The 15,738-nt window shown below is 27.6% G+C and overlaps 6 protein-coding genes across 6 annotated transcripts; all 6 read left to right on the forward strand. All coding sequences in view use genetic code 6, as the record gives it.

Annotated features, from left to right (window-relative positions):
* The first annotated feature begins 297 nt into the window (after nt 1-297).
* On the forward strand, nt 298-1,854 carry PTMB.111 (hypothetical protein). The annotated part of the gene is made up of 5 exons (XM_001346900.1): nt 298-402; nt 432-565; nt 589-1,084; nt 1,112-1,601; nt 1,628-1,854. The coding sequence occupies 5 exons, from the start codon at nt 298-300 to the stop codon at nt 1,852-1,854; spliced, it is 1,452 nt and encodes a 483-aa protein (XP_001346936.1).
* A 125-nt stretch (nt 1,855-1,979) lies between these two features.
* On the forward strand, nt 1,980-3,298 carry PTMB.112 (hypothetical protein). Its single annotated transcript, XM_001346901.1, is given in 4 exon segments — nt 1,980-2,164; nt 2,184-2,494; nt 2,520-2,839; nt 2,867-3,298. The coding sequence occupies 4 exon segments, from the start codon at nt 1,980-1,982 to the stop codon at nt 3,296-3,298; spliced, it is 1,248 nt and encodes a 415-aa protein (XP_001346937.1).
* An 877-nt stretch (nt 3,299-4,175) lies between these two features.
* PTMB.113 (K+ channel) lies at nt 4,176-6,895 on the forward strand. The annotated part of the gene is made up of 7 exons (XM_001346902.1): nt 4,176-4,349; nt 4,373-4,595; nt 4,623-4,999; nt 5,027-5,421; nt 5,449-5,778; nt 5,801-6,507; nt 6,534-6,895. 7 exons carry the CDS (start codon nt 4,176-4,178, stop codon nt 6,893-6,895), a joined length of 2,568 nt encoding a protein of 855 aa, XP_001346938.1.
* Nucleotides 6,896-6,927: 32 nt separating this feature from the next.
* PTMB.114 (Guanylate-binding protein) lies at nt 6,928-9,557 on the forward strand. Its single annotated transcript, XM_001346903.1, is given in 6 exon segments — nt 6,928-7,050; nt 7,077-8,789; nt 8,815-9,032; nt 9,051-9,174; nt 9,201-9,411; nt 9,439-9,557. The coding sequence occupies 6 exon segments, from the start codon at nt 6,928-6,930 to the stop codon at nt 9,555-9,557; spliced, it is 2,508 nt and encodes an 835-aa protein (XP_001346939.1).
* Nucleotides 9,558-9,961: 404 nt separating this feature from the next.
* Nucleotides 9,962-13,424, forward strand: PTMB.115 (Leucine-rich repeat protein). The annotated part of the gene is made up of 5 exons (XM_001346904.1): nt 9,962-10,337; nt 10,362-11,514; nt 11,537-13,093; nt 13,120-13,268; nt 13,294-13,424. 5 exons carry the CDS (start codon nt 9,962-9,964, stop codon nt 13,422-13,424), a joined length of 3,366 nt encoding a protein of 1,121 aa, XP_001346940.1.
* Nucleotides 13,425-13,443: 19 nt separating this feature from the next.
* Nucleotides 13,444-15,005, forward strand: PTMB.116 (Regulator of chromosome condensation). The annotated part of the gene is made up of 4 exons (XM_001346905.1): nt 13,444-13,644; nt 13,672-13,974; nt 13,998-14,711; nt 14,739-15,005. The coding sequence occupies 4 exons, from the start codon at nt 13,444-13,446 to the stop codon at nt 15,003-15,005; spliced, it is 1,485 nt and encodes a 494-aa protein (XP_001346941.1).
* Nucleotides 15,006-15,738: the final 733 nt, after the last annotated feature.

Genomic DNA, 15,738 nt, shown 5'->3' on the forward strand with positions numbered 1-15,738 from the left:
ATAATAAATAATTATTGCATTTCAAATATTTTCATGTAATTTTTAGACTCCATAATGGACTTTAGGATTCCAAGACATTTAATAGAACTGATCTATAATGCATTCATAGACTGTTTGTGTATAGACACTATTAAGAATATCTTTTTAATGTTTATATTAAATATGCTATAATATGAGGATAGAAAGTGCACAGATTAATAAGAATTTAAAAGTTATAATGGTTGATGTATCAAATATTCATTTTTTATTCCCCGCAATTTAATTACCGAAATTGTAATAATAATAAATAATTAAAGTATGTCTCTGGTGAATACTCTGTAAATTTATGAATTTTGCCGTACTTTTGCTTCTCAATTGAATTTACGGACTCGCTATACGGTAGAACAATTACACGACAGTTTTGTAAATTGTTTATTTAAAGAGATTTATAGGAATCTAATGAGAATTCATCGCTAGCCTATCAACTAGTGATAGGATTGATAGATAAATTTTGTTTAGCGTATTTGGTATAGGCATCAACACAAACCAATTCAGCTTTCTTGAATGTAATAGGATAAATCAAAAAGTATGATGTAATTACGATTTTAGTTAATTTATTCGTCGATCAATCTTGATGAACATTTGGCCTACGATTTTCACATTAATTACACGCATTTATAGGATTAGAGCTTATATAAAAGATGAAATCGAATTAGAATACTAATAGTTCAAAGAGCATTTATAGTAAGAGCAATTTAAAAATTGGCTGGCCATAGATAAATAGAAGCTGATCCTATTTATGATGGTCACAATCTTTTATGAATCGGAATTTCTGATTTTGGAGATTGATCAAAGAATAAAGATATAAGAAATACTATCAAACAATGATTGGAAGAAGGAATTCGCAAAGAAGGAAGCAGAAGTAAAAAGACTCTAACAATCAGTTGGAAAAGTGGCTAAGAAGAAATAAAAAGAATAGGTCAAGACTCTTCAAATAATAGCAGGATTGGAAGAAGAATTAAATCTGTATACAAAAGCATCAACTGTTGTTAATAGCTAATTATTTTATAATTCAGCTGTAGAGAAGATATCTGATAATATTTATGTACTTAATTGAATTCATAACTTATAGGTATTCTAAGAGGAGAAGAGATGTATCTATCAAGAAAACAACGAAGAAGATTGGCAAGTCATCAAAGGAGCTGAAATGATAGAACTCATTGGTCAACAATAGAAGAAAAGTGCGTAAATGAAGACTTTAGTGAGTGAAGGTTACTTTAGTTTAGAGGAATGTAAGTTGGATCCAATCGTTCTTGATAATACTTACGGAATTGAATAAATAAGTCAAGACTCTATGGCCATTGAATTATTTTAGAGATGCGATATAAATACTGTAAGACAAATTCTTTTGGCTTTGGAGAAGGATTATTCAGAATATGAATTGATTTATTGGAAGAGTTGTTGGACATCTGCTGAAAAAAGGAAAATTTGGCAAGAGAAGGTTTAAAATGCAGATATGGTTGAATTAACTGAAATTTTGAGCAAGATTCCACATCAACTCTCTTGGGTTAACAAAAAGCATGGACAAACTGATAGTTAGGCTAAGTATAAATCTAGTAGATGTAATAAATTATAATTATATTGTTAGTGTATTGGTTTTATTAGAATAAGTTATATTCTATGCCTTATCAGTAATTAAGTAAACAGGAGCCTTCTTTACATTCAATGTACTTGTTGGCTATAACATTATATGATAAATTAAAGAGTTATATTCACAGAAAAATGAGAACAATGGACATCAATTAAATTTAATAATAATAATAGCAATCAGATCTGGAATCAACTTTGGATGATGACTTTTAAGACCTAAAATGAAATTATTGTTGTATTTAATAAATAAAATTCTTTGTTCTATTACACTATGTATGAGAATTTGAACTTAAACAACGTTATAATATATCAACAGATTCTAATAACTTGTTTATTTAATTAAATTTAATATGTATAACAATCAGACAGTTCAGTTAGTGGGTAGATTGAGTCCTAAAACCAAGATTAATCTCGAGTAGCAAAATATGCATCGACTTTCAAATAAAATGCTAGCCAAACACATTAATCCTGACATAGCACTTGTCCCAATGCTCGATGACATCATACCATGTAGTATCAGAATGAATATCAGTTAGTGAAATTTTGAATTAGAGAAAAATGATGCAATCCGTCTAACCAATCCAATATTATGAAGAGCAGAGACCATCAAGAACTATCCTTACGACTCAGCCAAGATCTCATACAAATAAGTCTTCAAGATCAATTAAATCTAATTCAACTCATAGAGATCAAAAGTCAAGAATGTCCAATCAAAAATATGAGTTGATGAGTTGTTGTTCCTGTTCTTGTTGTGGATGCAGTCGAAAGAGCTCCACAAGACTCAAGAAGACTCCAACTCCCACTCCCAAAGTCAGAAGAAATTATCAAGAAAATCCATCAACCAACAAATCTAATAAGTCTATAAGTATAATTTATATTATATTCTTTAGAACAATCTTCAATTGCTAGTTCAGAATCAAAAAAGTCTAGAAAATAAAAAATTTTGAATTCTTCCTAATAAACCAAATAAAAATGCGAATATCATCATTATGAACATAGATAATCCCATTAAACTACTCATTAATCAAACAAAAAGCCAAGACCCTCAAGTGCTGCCATTGTCAATCCAGAAACTGCTAGAAGATAAAAATTGAGAGAGTACCAAGAAAAATAAAAATAACTATAATATTTATACAGTGCTAAATAACTGTAACCATAACCAAGAGAGTAAAGCATATCAAAAGTTGCATGGAGAGCAGATATATCAAGAGTATCAATTTAAATTTTAATCCTTTAGATTGAAGAAGGCAAAGAAAGAAAAAGCAGGATCGAAAAAATTGTTTAGGTTTAAAGAGATATTCTAAATAAATCTTTATCAAGACACAGAAGTGCTTCAAAACAAGAATCCAAAAAGATTGTACCTCCTCCTGATCCTCAAAAATTGAAACTCTTAGAATAAAGAAAAAAGTTAATGGAAAAAAAGAATTAAAAAGTCATTCATGATAAGAAGGAGACATAAAGATTAAAATAAGTTCTTAATTAATTAAAAAAACAAAAATAAGATGAAAAAGACTAAAAAACAAAAAAAACAGAATAATTATCTAAATTACAATAATATCAAAAAGAAAATAGATTATAATGTAAAAAAAAGAAATTTGAACCATCAGAATAATAAATTGATTAGGCCTTTTAAATTGTATCAAGCGATAAGGTAGAAAATGAATCATGATTATATTTAAAATGTATTGCATAAAAGTAATAATATTATAATGATGTACTAAATTAAATTTAAAGAAATGTAAATCTTGTCTTAAATAAAAAGATTTTTAAACATCCAATTAATCTATAACTTTCCCCGATTTCTTGTTATAATTTGAATCAATATCTGATTATGTATAAAGTTTTATTTTTACTATTTAGATCTTAGAAATTGAAACCTGAATTTTAATAAGAAATTCAAAATAATATACTTTTATTTAACTCAAATAAAAGATAAACACAAATTAATGAGATATTTAATTGCAATTTTGAGAGTTAAAATATTAAAACGCTTGTATCTCTGTATCTTAAGAAGTATTAAATATATATTCATCCTAAAACATCAATAATCTTAAATCTTAAACTAAAAATTAATCGAAAGTGGAAATTAAAATTCTTTATGATATAAATTTGAGCAAATTTAGGGGAAAACTTAAATTCAGTATTATTTATAGATTGTAGACTTACCATCCCATTAGTATGGATTTCATATGAAAATCTTCCTATTCAAACAATTCTTTCTTAGCATGATTTTAATATTTTATTAATAATTTAATCATGAGATAAAGTAAAAGTATTGATTTAAGTTCAACTTTTGATAATATTCTAAAACAACTTAAATCATGATACCTTAAATAGTATGAATTTAATGATTTTATTTAATTATGTGTGTTATTTGTAGATCTCAAATATGTAGGGGTTTAGAATTTCATAACTTAAAAAGGTTTGAAAATTTAAGTCTATTGAAGAAATGCTAGATATTAATTTACGAATCTTTTAGTAAAAGTGAATAATATTCATTAGATTTAATAATTTTGAATCTCAAGAATTAATATTTCAAATTAGTTATGGAAGCAAATATTTCAACTACTACTAGAATGGGTCCTTCTAATGCAACACAATAAATTACGTCGAAACCAGAGTCTCCCTCTTCATAATCATTATTCGATGAAGAGAGTGAAGTGTTGCATCACAATATGATAAAGGATAAAAAGCAAAATGTTTTTGGTTAAAGTCGTAAAGTAAAATTATGTTTTTGAATAAGTCGGATTATCTAAAGCATGCTATATTCTTAACAAATAGATCTTTAAGGATGACTGAAAACAAAAAACCTTCTTAGTTTGTAATAAATTTTAGGAAACAATACTTCGTGCATCGATTCATCAACAACCTATTTACAAATCTTTACTTCATGAAATCGGATTAAAAATTAAAAATAATGTAAACTTTAGATGAAAAACCAGCATAATAATTTGCTAAAGATAATTGTAAGAAATAATAACAATATTTAATAGCTAGGAACAGTAAAAATAATAAATGGATATTTCTACCGTCTACTCATTTTATAATGATTTGGGATATTCTAGGACTTTTATTTCACCTTATTATGCTATGGGTCAGTCCTTTTTTATGCTCTTTTCAAGAATTTAATAATAGTATAATTAAATCTCTTTAGTCAATAATATTATTTTATTTGGTTTTTGATATTTTAGTAATGTTTAACAGGGCTATAATTAGAGAGGCCGTTATAGTATGTTAAAGAAAGGATTTCATTAAAAATTATTTAAAATCTAATGCTATTTATGATTTTGCGAATTTGGCAATCTGGATATTTTTAAAATATGAATTTCACTAATTATATTACTTTTAAGAGTGTCTAATCATATTTTAAGTGTTTTTGATTTATAAAAAAATTTAGAGATATATCACAGAGTATTTTCAGTAAATATATTGCCGAGGAAATCAAAGCTTCACGATAGATTTAGTATCTTTAATAATTTAAATTTACTACTTTGCTCATATTATAGCCTGTATTTGGCATTATGTAGGATCATAAACAGAAAGTCTAGGAAATTCATGGTTAATTGATAATCACTTAGAGAATAAATCATCTTGGAGCAAATACAACGCAGCGTTCTATTGGGCAACAATGACTATGACTACAGTTGGTTATGGCGATGTGGTTGCAGTAAATGAAATTGAAATGATTGTTGCATCTATTGTCATGTTTTGTTCAAGTTGTGCTTTTGCTTATACTATGAGCTCAATAGGGATTATCCTAAAGAATATTTATGACACTTAATTAAACTATAAGTATTATTTCAAATTATATATCGGTAGAAAAAATCTTATTTAAATTACTCAATTTATGTTGAAAAACAATGTAGATGAATAAATACAAGGGAGAATCAGGAACTATTTAAATTCTCAGTTATATTAAGAGAAAAAGGAGAATATGGATGATGTGAACAACATCTTGAATTCTCTCCCTTTTAATTTGCAATAAGATTTAAATGCAGATATATAGCACAGAGTAATTAAGCAAATAAAATTAATTATCAATCATTTTTCTAAATCAACCTAAATCCAAGTAGCTAAGAATCTACAACTAATTTCATTATTGACTGGGGATGTAGTTTATAAATAAGGTGATCTCTCGGAGGATAGTCTGTAATAATCGTTATTATTTAAGATACTTTATTCATAAAGGTGAAGTGAAATAAACTGAACTTTAAACCAAAACAACACTTAAAACATTATAAAAAAACTAATATCTTGGGATTTATTCATTTTTTACAGGTTTTTGCCCCAAAGAAACAGCTATATGTAATAGTCCTACAGAAATATATAAAATAAATAGGAAGAAATTTTTAGAGATTATTCGAAGTAATCAAAAGGATCACGAAATATTCAATCATATTAAAGACAAAATTATCTTTACCAATAATTTAGTATTGTTTGATCATAAATGCCATTTTTGTAATCGACCTTTTCATTTGGAAATAGATTGTCCGCTTATCTAATATAAACCAGATTTAGAATAGATCTTGAAGAAGGAGAACTTTACAGTGAAACATAACTTTAGGGTTTTTAAGAAACGAAAAAACAATAAATACAGCACTTTAGGATAATTGAATAAATTAACTTAATCCTTGAATTAATTTTAAGAAGATTAATAAATATAACTTTTTGGTTTAAATGAGAATAATTAAATTGAAATACCACGTCAAAGAACTGGGCTTTCAGAAGTAGTTTATCAAAATTCGCCTTAGATGATTGGCCAAAACAATTAAAATCTTAGTGGCATAAGTGATGAAGAATAGCATTCAGAATTTCAACATAACTCATAATAACAACCAAAATAATAAATTTAATAATCAGCAATTAAAATTTAACATAGTAATCATGTTATTTATTTATTATAGGATCGTCAATATAAAAAGTAAAATTAACTAAACTTGAACACAGAACTTCCAAAAGCAACTTCGCACCAAATACAGATAATTTAAATACATCGTTTAGCATTCTTGATGAAGTTAAACATTTACTTAATTACTAAAATACTTTCAATCTGGATAAAGTGAACTTTACGAGTATTTCATATATGCCTTAATACTCGTTGGAGTCACAACTGAAATAAATGGCTAAAACCATCAAAAGGAAAAACTAAAGACTTTAGAGATTGCATGAGAGATTCGACAAATACACATTCTTCTATTAAGCCAAGGAACTGTCTCTCAAATTAAGATTGTTTTACAAAAGAAGTAATAAAAGCACTTTGTTATGAATTTGCAAATTTTATAATAAATTAAATATAAAATGTAAGGTTAACCCATCCCATTCATTGAATTAAAGGAAAATTAAACCTCAGAAGGATTGGAAACTACTTTTGAAATTCATCCCTAAGCAATTAAGATGTTGTAATCCATTGCTGACAGAAAAGTATACACTTTTTATGGGATATCTAGGTAGCTGTTCTTACAATTGCAGGTCCACAAAGAACAGGAAAGTCCTTTTTAGCTAATAGAGTATTAAAGAGATAAAAGGGATTTGCTGTTGGACCAACAACAATGCCATGTACAAAAGGTATTTGGTTATGGAGCTAGCCCATTCCATTAAATGAAAATACTTCTATTTTGCTAATGGATACAGAAGGATTGAACTCAGTCTAAAGAGACTTAGGAGTGGACACTAAAATATTCTCAATATCTTTATTGCTATCATCGATGTTTGTATTTAATCAATTGGGTCACATTGATGAACAATCAATAGAGAATCTCTCTCTTGTTATTAAATTAAGTGAGAATGTCAGTGTAGGATCAGAGGATAAAAGTTTGAGTTAATTTTTCCCAACATTCCTTTGGGTTTTGAGAGATTTCTCACTAGATTTGAAAGGAAGATCTCCAAGTGAATATTTGGAGTTTGCACTTTAAGATTAATCCAATCCAGGTCCTGATGGAGAGAGAAAGAATCTTATCAGAAGAAAGATTAGAGAGTATTTTAAATTCAGAGATTGTATCTGTATGGTGAGACCAATTTAGGATGAAAGAAGACTAGCTAGAGTAGAAGAAGAGGATTGGAATGCCTTAAGACCGGAATTCATTTCAGCTGTTTAAGATTTTGAGAGAAGAGTTTCCAAGAACATTCCTCCCAAGTAAATTAATGGCACTACTCTAACTGCAGAGATGTTTTTGAAACTTTCCCTTGAATATGTTGATGCCATCAATTCTGGAGGAATCCCTTAAATCTTAACTAGTTTAGACAGAGTCATCTAATAAGAAGCAAGAAATCTTTTGGAAGAACTAAAAAGTCAATACTCTAAAAAGTATTAAGATGCTTTGTAAAAGATGAAACCTCCATTTGAAGATGAGGAGTTAATCTAATTATAAAAATAAATTGAAGCTGAGATCTTTTAAAGGTTAGAATAGAAATCCAAGGAAATAATTGATAACTCTAAAATAAATAGTATGAAAAAAGAATTACATGAAATGATGTCCCAAGACTTGTAAACAAGATTGGAAATTAATAAAGAATAATCTACTACTGTTGCTAATCAGATCTTATAGAAATTTTTCAACACTTTTCAAATCCCAGTCTTAGAAAATGTTGACAGCATTAAACCATCTCTTTTAGTAGATCAATTTCAAGTTTACAGTCGCTTTTTTAAATATTACATGGAAACTGTTAAGGGTCATTAAAAGTACAAACATTTCTCAGAAAAAGTGCCTTCGTTTTTATTCAGCCACTTTGAAAAGCTGATATTGAGTGTTCAAAAAGTCTACATCGAAGAAAACAATTAAACTAAAAAGTATCTGGTTTAAGCAAGGGAAGGGGAAGAAAGATTAAGAAAAACCATTGCAAATTAAGAATCCTTATTGTATGAAATATAAAAGGAAAGAGATTAGTTAAAGTATGAAGTAGAAAACTGGACCAGGGAGTCAAATAAATAAGAAAAAATTAAAAGTCTTGAATTAGAAGCTTGCTAAGCCAAGGTAGGTCAATTAACCTAAGAATTATAAAATAAAAAAGAAAAAAGCTAAAAATTAAAACAAGATTATCAAAACTTACAAGAGCAACTTCAAAGAGTCAGAAATGAACTTAATGGAAAAAGAGTTGAATGTTAGCAATTACTGAAGAGGATGAGTGATGACAGTTAGTCCTTTAGAGAATCAGGAGAAGATGTAAATAATAATCCATAAATATTAGATTTCCAATGATTTGGTTTTACAATATAAAGATATGAAATAATAAGCTCATTAGATGAATGACTTCTTTAAAAGAAGAGCCATGGATCACTCATAACAAAGTATCTTCCTCCAAGAGATTAATAAATTATAATAAGATAAGTTTAATGAAATCATAAAACTCAGAGAGGATTACAAACAAAAAAAATAAAAAATGAAAGAGGATTTGGAGCAAGAAAAGTAATATTATTATACTAGAATTAGAAAATCTTTGAAAAATAATCTAGAACATTTTATCAAATAAAATGAAGAATTAAAAGCAAAGAATATGACCTATTATGAGAAATATGAGCAAGCACAAAAAAATCAATAACATCTTAAGGTATCTATTAATGTTATTTTGGATAGTAAATGTCAGCAGAGAACTAAAGATTATCATAAAGATTGGAAGAAAAATCAGAAAATTTAGATATGCATATTCAAGTTATTGAAAATTTCACTAAAGATATAGAAAAGCTTACAAGTATTCGAGAAGATCTTGAATAAAAGCTTGCATTCATGAATTCTGAAAAGAGTTAATTGGTTTCATTTAAGGAGAGTTTTCCATATATTCTAAAAGGTAATATCTTGATTATTATATTGAAAGAGGCTTTGAAATGGGTCTTAAAACAAAATTCAAAAATAAAGCATGCTATGAAATCAGTAGGTGAAGAAGAGTAAAAAATAATTCGCGATTGTTTTCATGAAGTTGGTATAAATGTATGAAAAATTATAAATTTATATAAATAAACATTTAGTACAAAATACTTAAGAATTAAAATATTTTATTATGAATTCTAATTATATTATTATAATAAAATATTTAAACAATAAATTAGGATATTTAATTTTAATCACAAACCTCATATTAAATCTACGATGTCAAATGCAATCTTATAATTCTCAAGAAAATAACAATCTTGTATACTTCTTAGATTTTAATAAATCATTTATAAAACATCAATAAACTCATCTGTTTTCCAACTAGAAAGTATTAAATATATTGATCAACTTAGGCATTTTAAGAGTTAATTTAGAATGGTTATTAATACAAAAAATTAATAGTTGAGATAGTAGTTTAGTATACAAGAAAATAACATAATTTAGTTATTTTATTTATAAAATATCAAATGTCTATAATTATTTCTAATTCGAAACAATAAAGAAAACTCCCATTACTTAAGGATTATACAAAGTAAAAGAAAGAGATGTTGAAAACATTTTTTACAACCAAAACTAGCAGATCTGAATCAAGATCAAAGTAAACTCATGAGGTTTTTAAAGAGGAAAAGTCCTATTATTTTGATGATAGCATAAAGCAACAAAAGAAGGCTATTTATCTATCATAAAAGCTTATTAGAATAACTCCCCGCATCTTTCCTGCAAAGACTGATCCTTAAATTAACCAGAGTGAAGAGATAAGTGAAGATAGTTCTGAGAAATCAAATAGTAGTGTCGATGCTTTTGATCTAGACAAACACAAGGAGCATGTTAAAAATAAATTAAGTATATGCGAGTGATAATTCAGAGATAAAATTAACGAAGAATCATATTTTGGGTTCTTGAAGAACTAAAACAAATTGAGAGACGTAGCTTAGCATTTCATAAACGAAGAGGGAATGAATCCGATTTACTATTTTTGTGTTCATGACAGTTTGTTTCCCAAAAGAATTGACTTAACAAATTGCTTGGTTGATAAAAAAGAGATGAATTTCACCAATTTAGGCATAGGTTCTAAATATTATCCAATTTTGACTACCTTATTGAAATAATAAAAGAGTTAGAGAATTAAATAACTATTTTTAAGTGATAACAACTTAAAGGACTCAGAATTAGGTATGATTGTCGACTGCATACCTCTTTCTTTAAAAGAATTAAAAATTTCAAATAATAAATTAGGTAAAGGAGGAGCCGTGCTTCTTGAAAAATTAATCACAACTCATAAAAGGTATCTATTCTTATTGTTTTATAGCATCAAATACATAAATGTTGCCAATAACACTTTAGGAGATTAAGGAATTTAAATATTATTAAATGCTTTGATGAAAAATAACTCAGTTACTAGATTGAACCTATCAGAAAATGGTTTAACCGATTCTATTTCAAAAACTTTGTATAACTTCTTAGTGAGTAATAAAACAGTGGAAGTCTTAATGTTAAATTGGAATTACTTGGGATCCATATCTGGCTAATCTATTGCAAAAGGATTGGCCAATAATAAATCATTAAAAGTGATAGACTTAAGTTATAATCACTTGGGATAGAATAATTGCATGATCTATTGGAGTGAGATCATTTCAAATCCAAAGATGTCACTTATACATATTGATCTATCATATAATCAATTTAGCGAATAATAATTAAGAATCTTGAATGATGCTTTGAAAAAAAACAATTAGATCTATGGATTGCATATTGAAGGGAACAAATGTGCTGCATATGTAGATCCTAATGGATTCATTCAATTTGCTAATAATGGATCACAATTTTAAGGAAATCCTTTCAGATTATAATAAAAGAAGTATGAAATAGATGGTGTAAATTTTATACCTGAATTAAATGATGGATTGTTAGGTAGTGATTGTTGCTGGATTTGCTAAGGGTGGATGGAGTTTAAATTTAATTACACTCCAGATGATTTTAACGGTGATGTGCCAATCTTTCTCCATCTTGATTTTTTAGAGTATTATTTTATACGAAATTAGTTATAAACCAATTCCAATGACATCGAGCTTAGAATTAAAGGAATAGATGAAATAATAAAGAAAAAGCAAATCTGTTGAGCAACCATAATTAACAACTGGCGAAATAATTTATCAATTAAAGTAAGTAATAAATGATGATAAAAAAATAACTATGGCTGCAATCCAAGAAGCTTATGACATGGAAACAAAGGATGAAGTTGTGGATGAAAGATTATTAGATGATCTTGATTAATTTTATTATACTACCTATTAGATGTGTCCACCTAAAAGAAGGATCCTGTACTTCTTTAGTAATCCAATGTCTGAGGACTATTTTATAGATAAAAATTCATTAAGTATGTAATCCCCCCCTGATGATTTAATATTGCAAGGCAAGGATACTAAATTTCAATATCATTAATTTGCAGATGGAACTAAGGTTAAATTTAAGAAGATTAATTAAATTAATTATTTATTGTCTAAACAGGAATACGTAATAGACGATAAAAACGATTATAAACCATTGGTTAAAATATTTCCTCGATCTGCTCAAAAAAAATACATTTTGAGGAAATTTGCAAATAATTCAATCAGAAAGAAAGTTAATATAATATTTTGGATTAAGGAAGATTCATCTTTTAAATAATTTTAGAGCGATAATGATAATTTATTGGACAGCTGTTTAGATTTTGATTGGTAATGTAGTAAGATTACTAGATTTGTTAGAAATGAGTATGAAAGAACTAAGATGAAAGAATATTTCAGACAACAATATTAATTATTAAAAGATGTATATAAGTACCTTTCAAGTTTTGGACATTAACCTCCTTAATTTGATATGTTTTGCATATAATATCCCTAATTCTAAAAGTTAGTATAATAAGTAGGATTAGTTGATGGAGTTGACTTGAAAATCTAGGATGTAGAGAGCAATTTAATTTCAATAAAGAATAATGTAGACAATAAATTCATATACAATCCAGATTAAGCTCTGATTAGATACTAATTCATAGAGAGTCTTTACAGATTGGCTCTTGATAAATATGTAAGGACAAATACTGTCAAGAATGCAGCTGATGCAGTATATCGATTATTAAAGGAATTCAAGCCTTACTTCAATAATTTTGATTCCACTCAGGATTGGAGACAGAAGAGATTGTGGAATAAGGAGTGTGACACTTTAATAACATTCAAGATGGGATTCTTGAAGAAACTATATGATTATGCTACAGATATCAGCAACAGAAGATGGTATTTTAAATTAAAATGGATTTCCATTAAAGAATTTAAAGAGTTTTGTAAACAGATTGGATTGAATGAATATTTGAATGATAAATAGCAAGTCATAATCTACAATTTCTCTATGATGTCATAGGTGGATGAACTTAATTAAGATAGAAATGTTAGAATGTCTCTCATAGAATTTATAGAGTCACTAGGGAGAATGGCAGAAAGAATAAGTCCAGCTCCAATTGGGGAGAGAGTGTCGGAATGGACATATGAGTAAAGAACCACCTTGCCTTTGCATGTGAAATTAGAGTCATTGCTAACATATATTTATATTATAGTTAATAAAAAGTAAGTTATTTTAAATATATTTGAAGAGGAGCCTTTGAGTCCTTTAATGATGTGTTTGGAGATGAATAATAATAGAAAGTTCAATTCATGCCAGCTCCAGAATCTGTAATAAATGATGAAGAGTATTCCAATACCATAGAAACTTTAACTACTTATAATACATTGTCTTATATGAGTAATAAATTTATATTGATTAGCAGATCTCCATAAACAACCATACCTAAATCCAGATTATGTACATTTCTTGCAAAATCCGGTGCCCAATCAGCCAAAATTTCATGGTCCTCTTTTGGTTAGAAGATTTTCAAGAGCAGATAGGAAAAATAAATGAATATTAATTTTAATTATTGATGTAAAGTGAATAATTGAGTGAATAAAAATTGTATGCCTGGGGAAGTGCTGAATGTGATCAATTTTTGGCTAAGGATGAAGACGATGAAGAATTGTATGAAGTCAAGAGACCATATCAAATAAAAGAATTGAATAATCTATCAATAACCTAGGTGGCATGTGGAGGAATGCATGCCTTAATTTTGACTTCTTAAGGAAAAGTATTGCATTGATTTAACATAAATTAGGTGTATTCATTTGGATGTGATGACAAGGGAGTGCTTGGCAGACCCAAAATAGAAGGAGAAGACGCTCGAGTTCCAGCACTGATTACAGATCTTCCTCCTGTGGACATGATTGCTTGTGGTAGTTCTCATTCAATTGCTGCAAATTCCAATGGTTTAGTATATTTCTGGGGGTTTTATGCAAATACTCATGGTCCAATTGGAGAGTCAGTGCAAAAGCCAAAAAAAATGGATAATATTACAGAGGGAATAAAAAAAATACTATGTGGTTAAAATCATACCATGGTATTATTGGAAAGCCAAAAAGTACATTATCCATTTAAGTTTAGTTATTAACATGGGGAGATGCAGAAACCTTAGTAATAGGTAGAAAAAGTGAAACCAGAAGATCAGTTATGCAAAATTTAAATCCTTAGCCAATCAAGATGAAAAAGCCAATTTTAAACATTTTTACAGGAGCTTCTCATGCATTTGTTAAAGTTTAAATGAAAGATAACAAAGTTGGAATTTACGGATGGGGATTAAATAACTACGGATAATTGGGTATTGGTAATCAAGAAAACTAATAATTACCTACATTAATCGAATTTTTTGATAACATTGATGTTATTGATATGGTTGGAGGAGAACACCATACAATTGCATTAGATTCTTAAGGAAATCTGTATTCATTTGGCAGACATGATGATGGACAACTCGGATTAGGAGAAGAAATCAATGAACAATTGAAAGAGCAAGCATAAAAACAATTAGAAGAAGAAATCTAGTCATAAAAACTTAACGAGAGCAACAAAAAAAAAATAAGCAAAAAGAATAAATTATAAGGAGAACTATTTGAAATTTAAAAGTCTGATAAGGTTATCGGATATGAATTCATCACTAGTCCATAAATGATTAAAGATATCCCCAAGATGCAAACTATTTATTCTTCCATGCATTTTAACTTTGCTATCTCTCAAGAAGGATAATTATTCTCTTGGGGAAATGGTTAAAGTTATGTCCTCGGTACTAGAAATGAGAATTCACAATTCAAACCTAGAGATGTATATACTTTATTTAACCTTTTATAGATTACAACCATTTTTAAAAATGAAAAGCTGTTATAGATCTCACTTGGTGCAAGTCATGTAATTGCATATACATCAACTGATTTAAACTACAACACACAGAAAGTGGATGAATCAATCATAAAAATTCAGGATTAAAAAACAAAGATTAAGAAGCCAAGAAGAAGCAATAGCAGAGAGGGAAGTAAAGAAAAGAGTTTGTCTATGAAAAGAAATGAATAAAAGTTTGATGACAGTTTAATTCCAGTTAAAGATTTGAAAATTGATTGATAAATAGGTTTTAAGTTTAATTTATTCATTTCTATAGTTCTTCTATTCTTCTTCTTGATTTTTCTGCTGATGAATTTTAATGATTTAATTCTAAATTGTGATGTTCAATAAATTTATTAGCAATCTATCCTATTTTTTTTGTTTTTGCTTTCTTTAAAAAATTCTACTTCTATTCTTCTTAGAGTAATATTCTTTGAATAAACTCCCTTTATTATTCTTCCTTCTTTTGATCAATTTTGACCTATTTTTATTCATAGATCTCAATCTCATTCTATAGTGTTTCCAATAGGTTTTAGTTTTAACAAAACATTTTGGATTTCTAAATCATTTCTTGTGCTTCATGTTCATAACGTAAAAATGTGAGCATATCCTTACTTTAAAAATAAATGTTTAAGTTTCCATCCTCGTAATATTCTTGTATATCTTTACAATCCGAATTATGTTAAAGAGACTTTACAAAATTAATGTTAACCCTTTCATTATCGAATTAATTTAATGACGAATCCATTTTTTAGGATTCTTATTTATTCTAAGGATATAATGGCGAATTTATGAAGGAGGAATTATTTTTATTTTGATTTGGTTATTTGCAAAGCTTTTTCAAATTATCACTTGCTATTAAAAATTCGCCTTTTATATCTTTATCTATAGATTCATCTGTTATTGAAGAACTAATACTAGACACCTCTAATTAGAAATTTGTTTTCTCTTATTTATATTTCTTCCCTTTTTT

This window comes from Paramecium tetraurelia (genome assembly GCF_000141845.1).
Source record: "Paramecium tetraurelia macronuclear, complete genome".
NCBI classification, from domain to species: Eukaryota; Ciliophora; class Oligohymenophorea; order Peniculida; family Parameciidae; genus Paramecium; species Paramecium tetraurelia.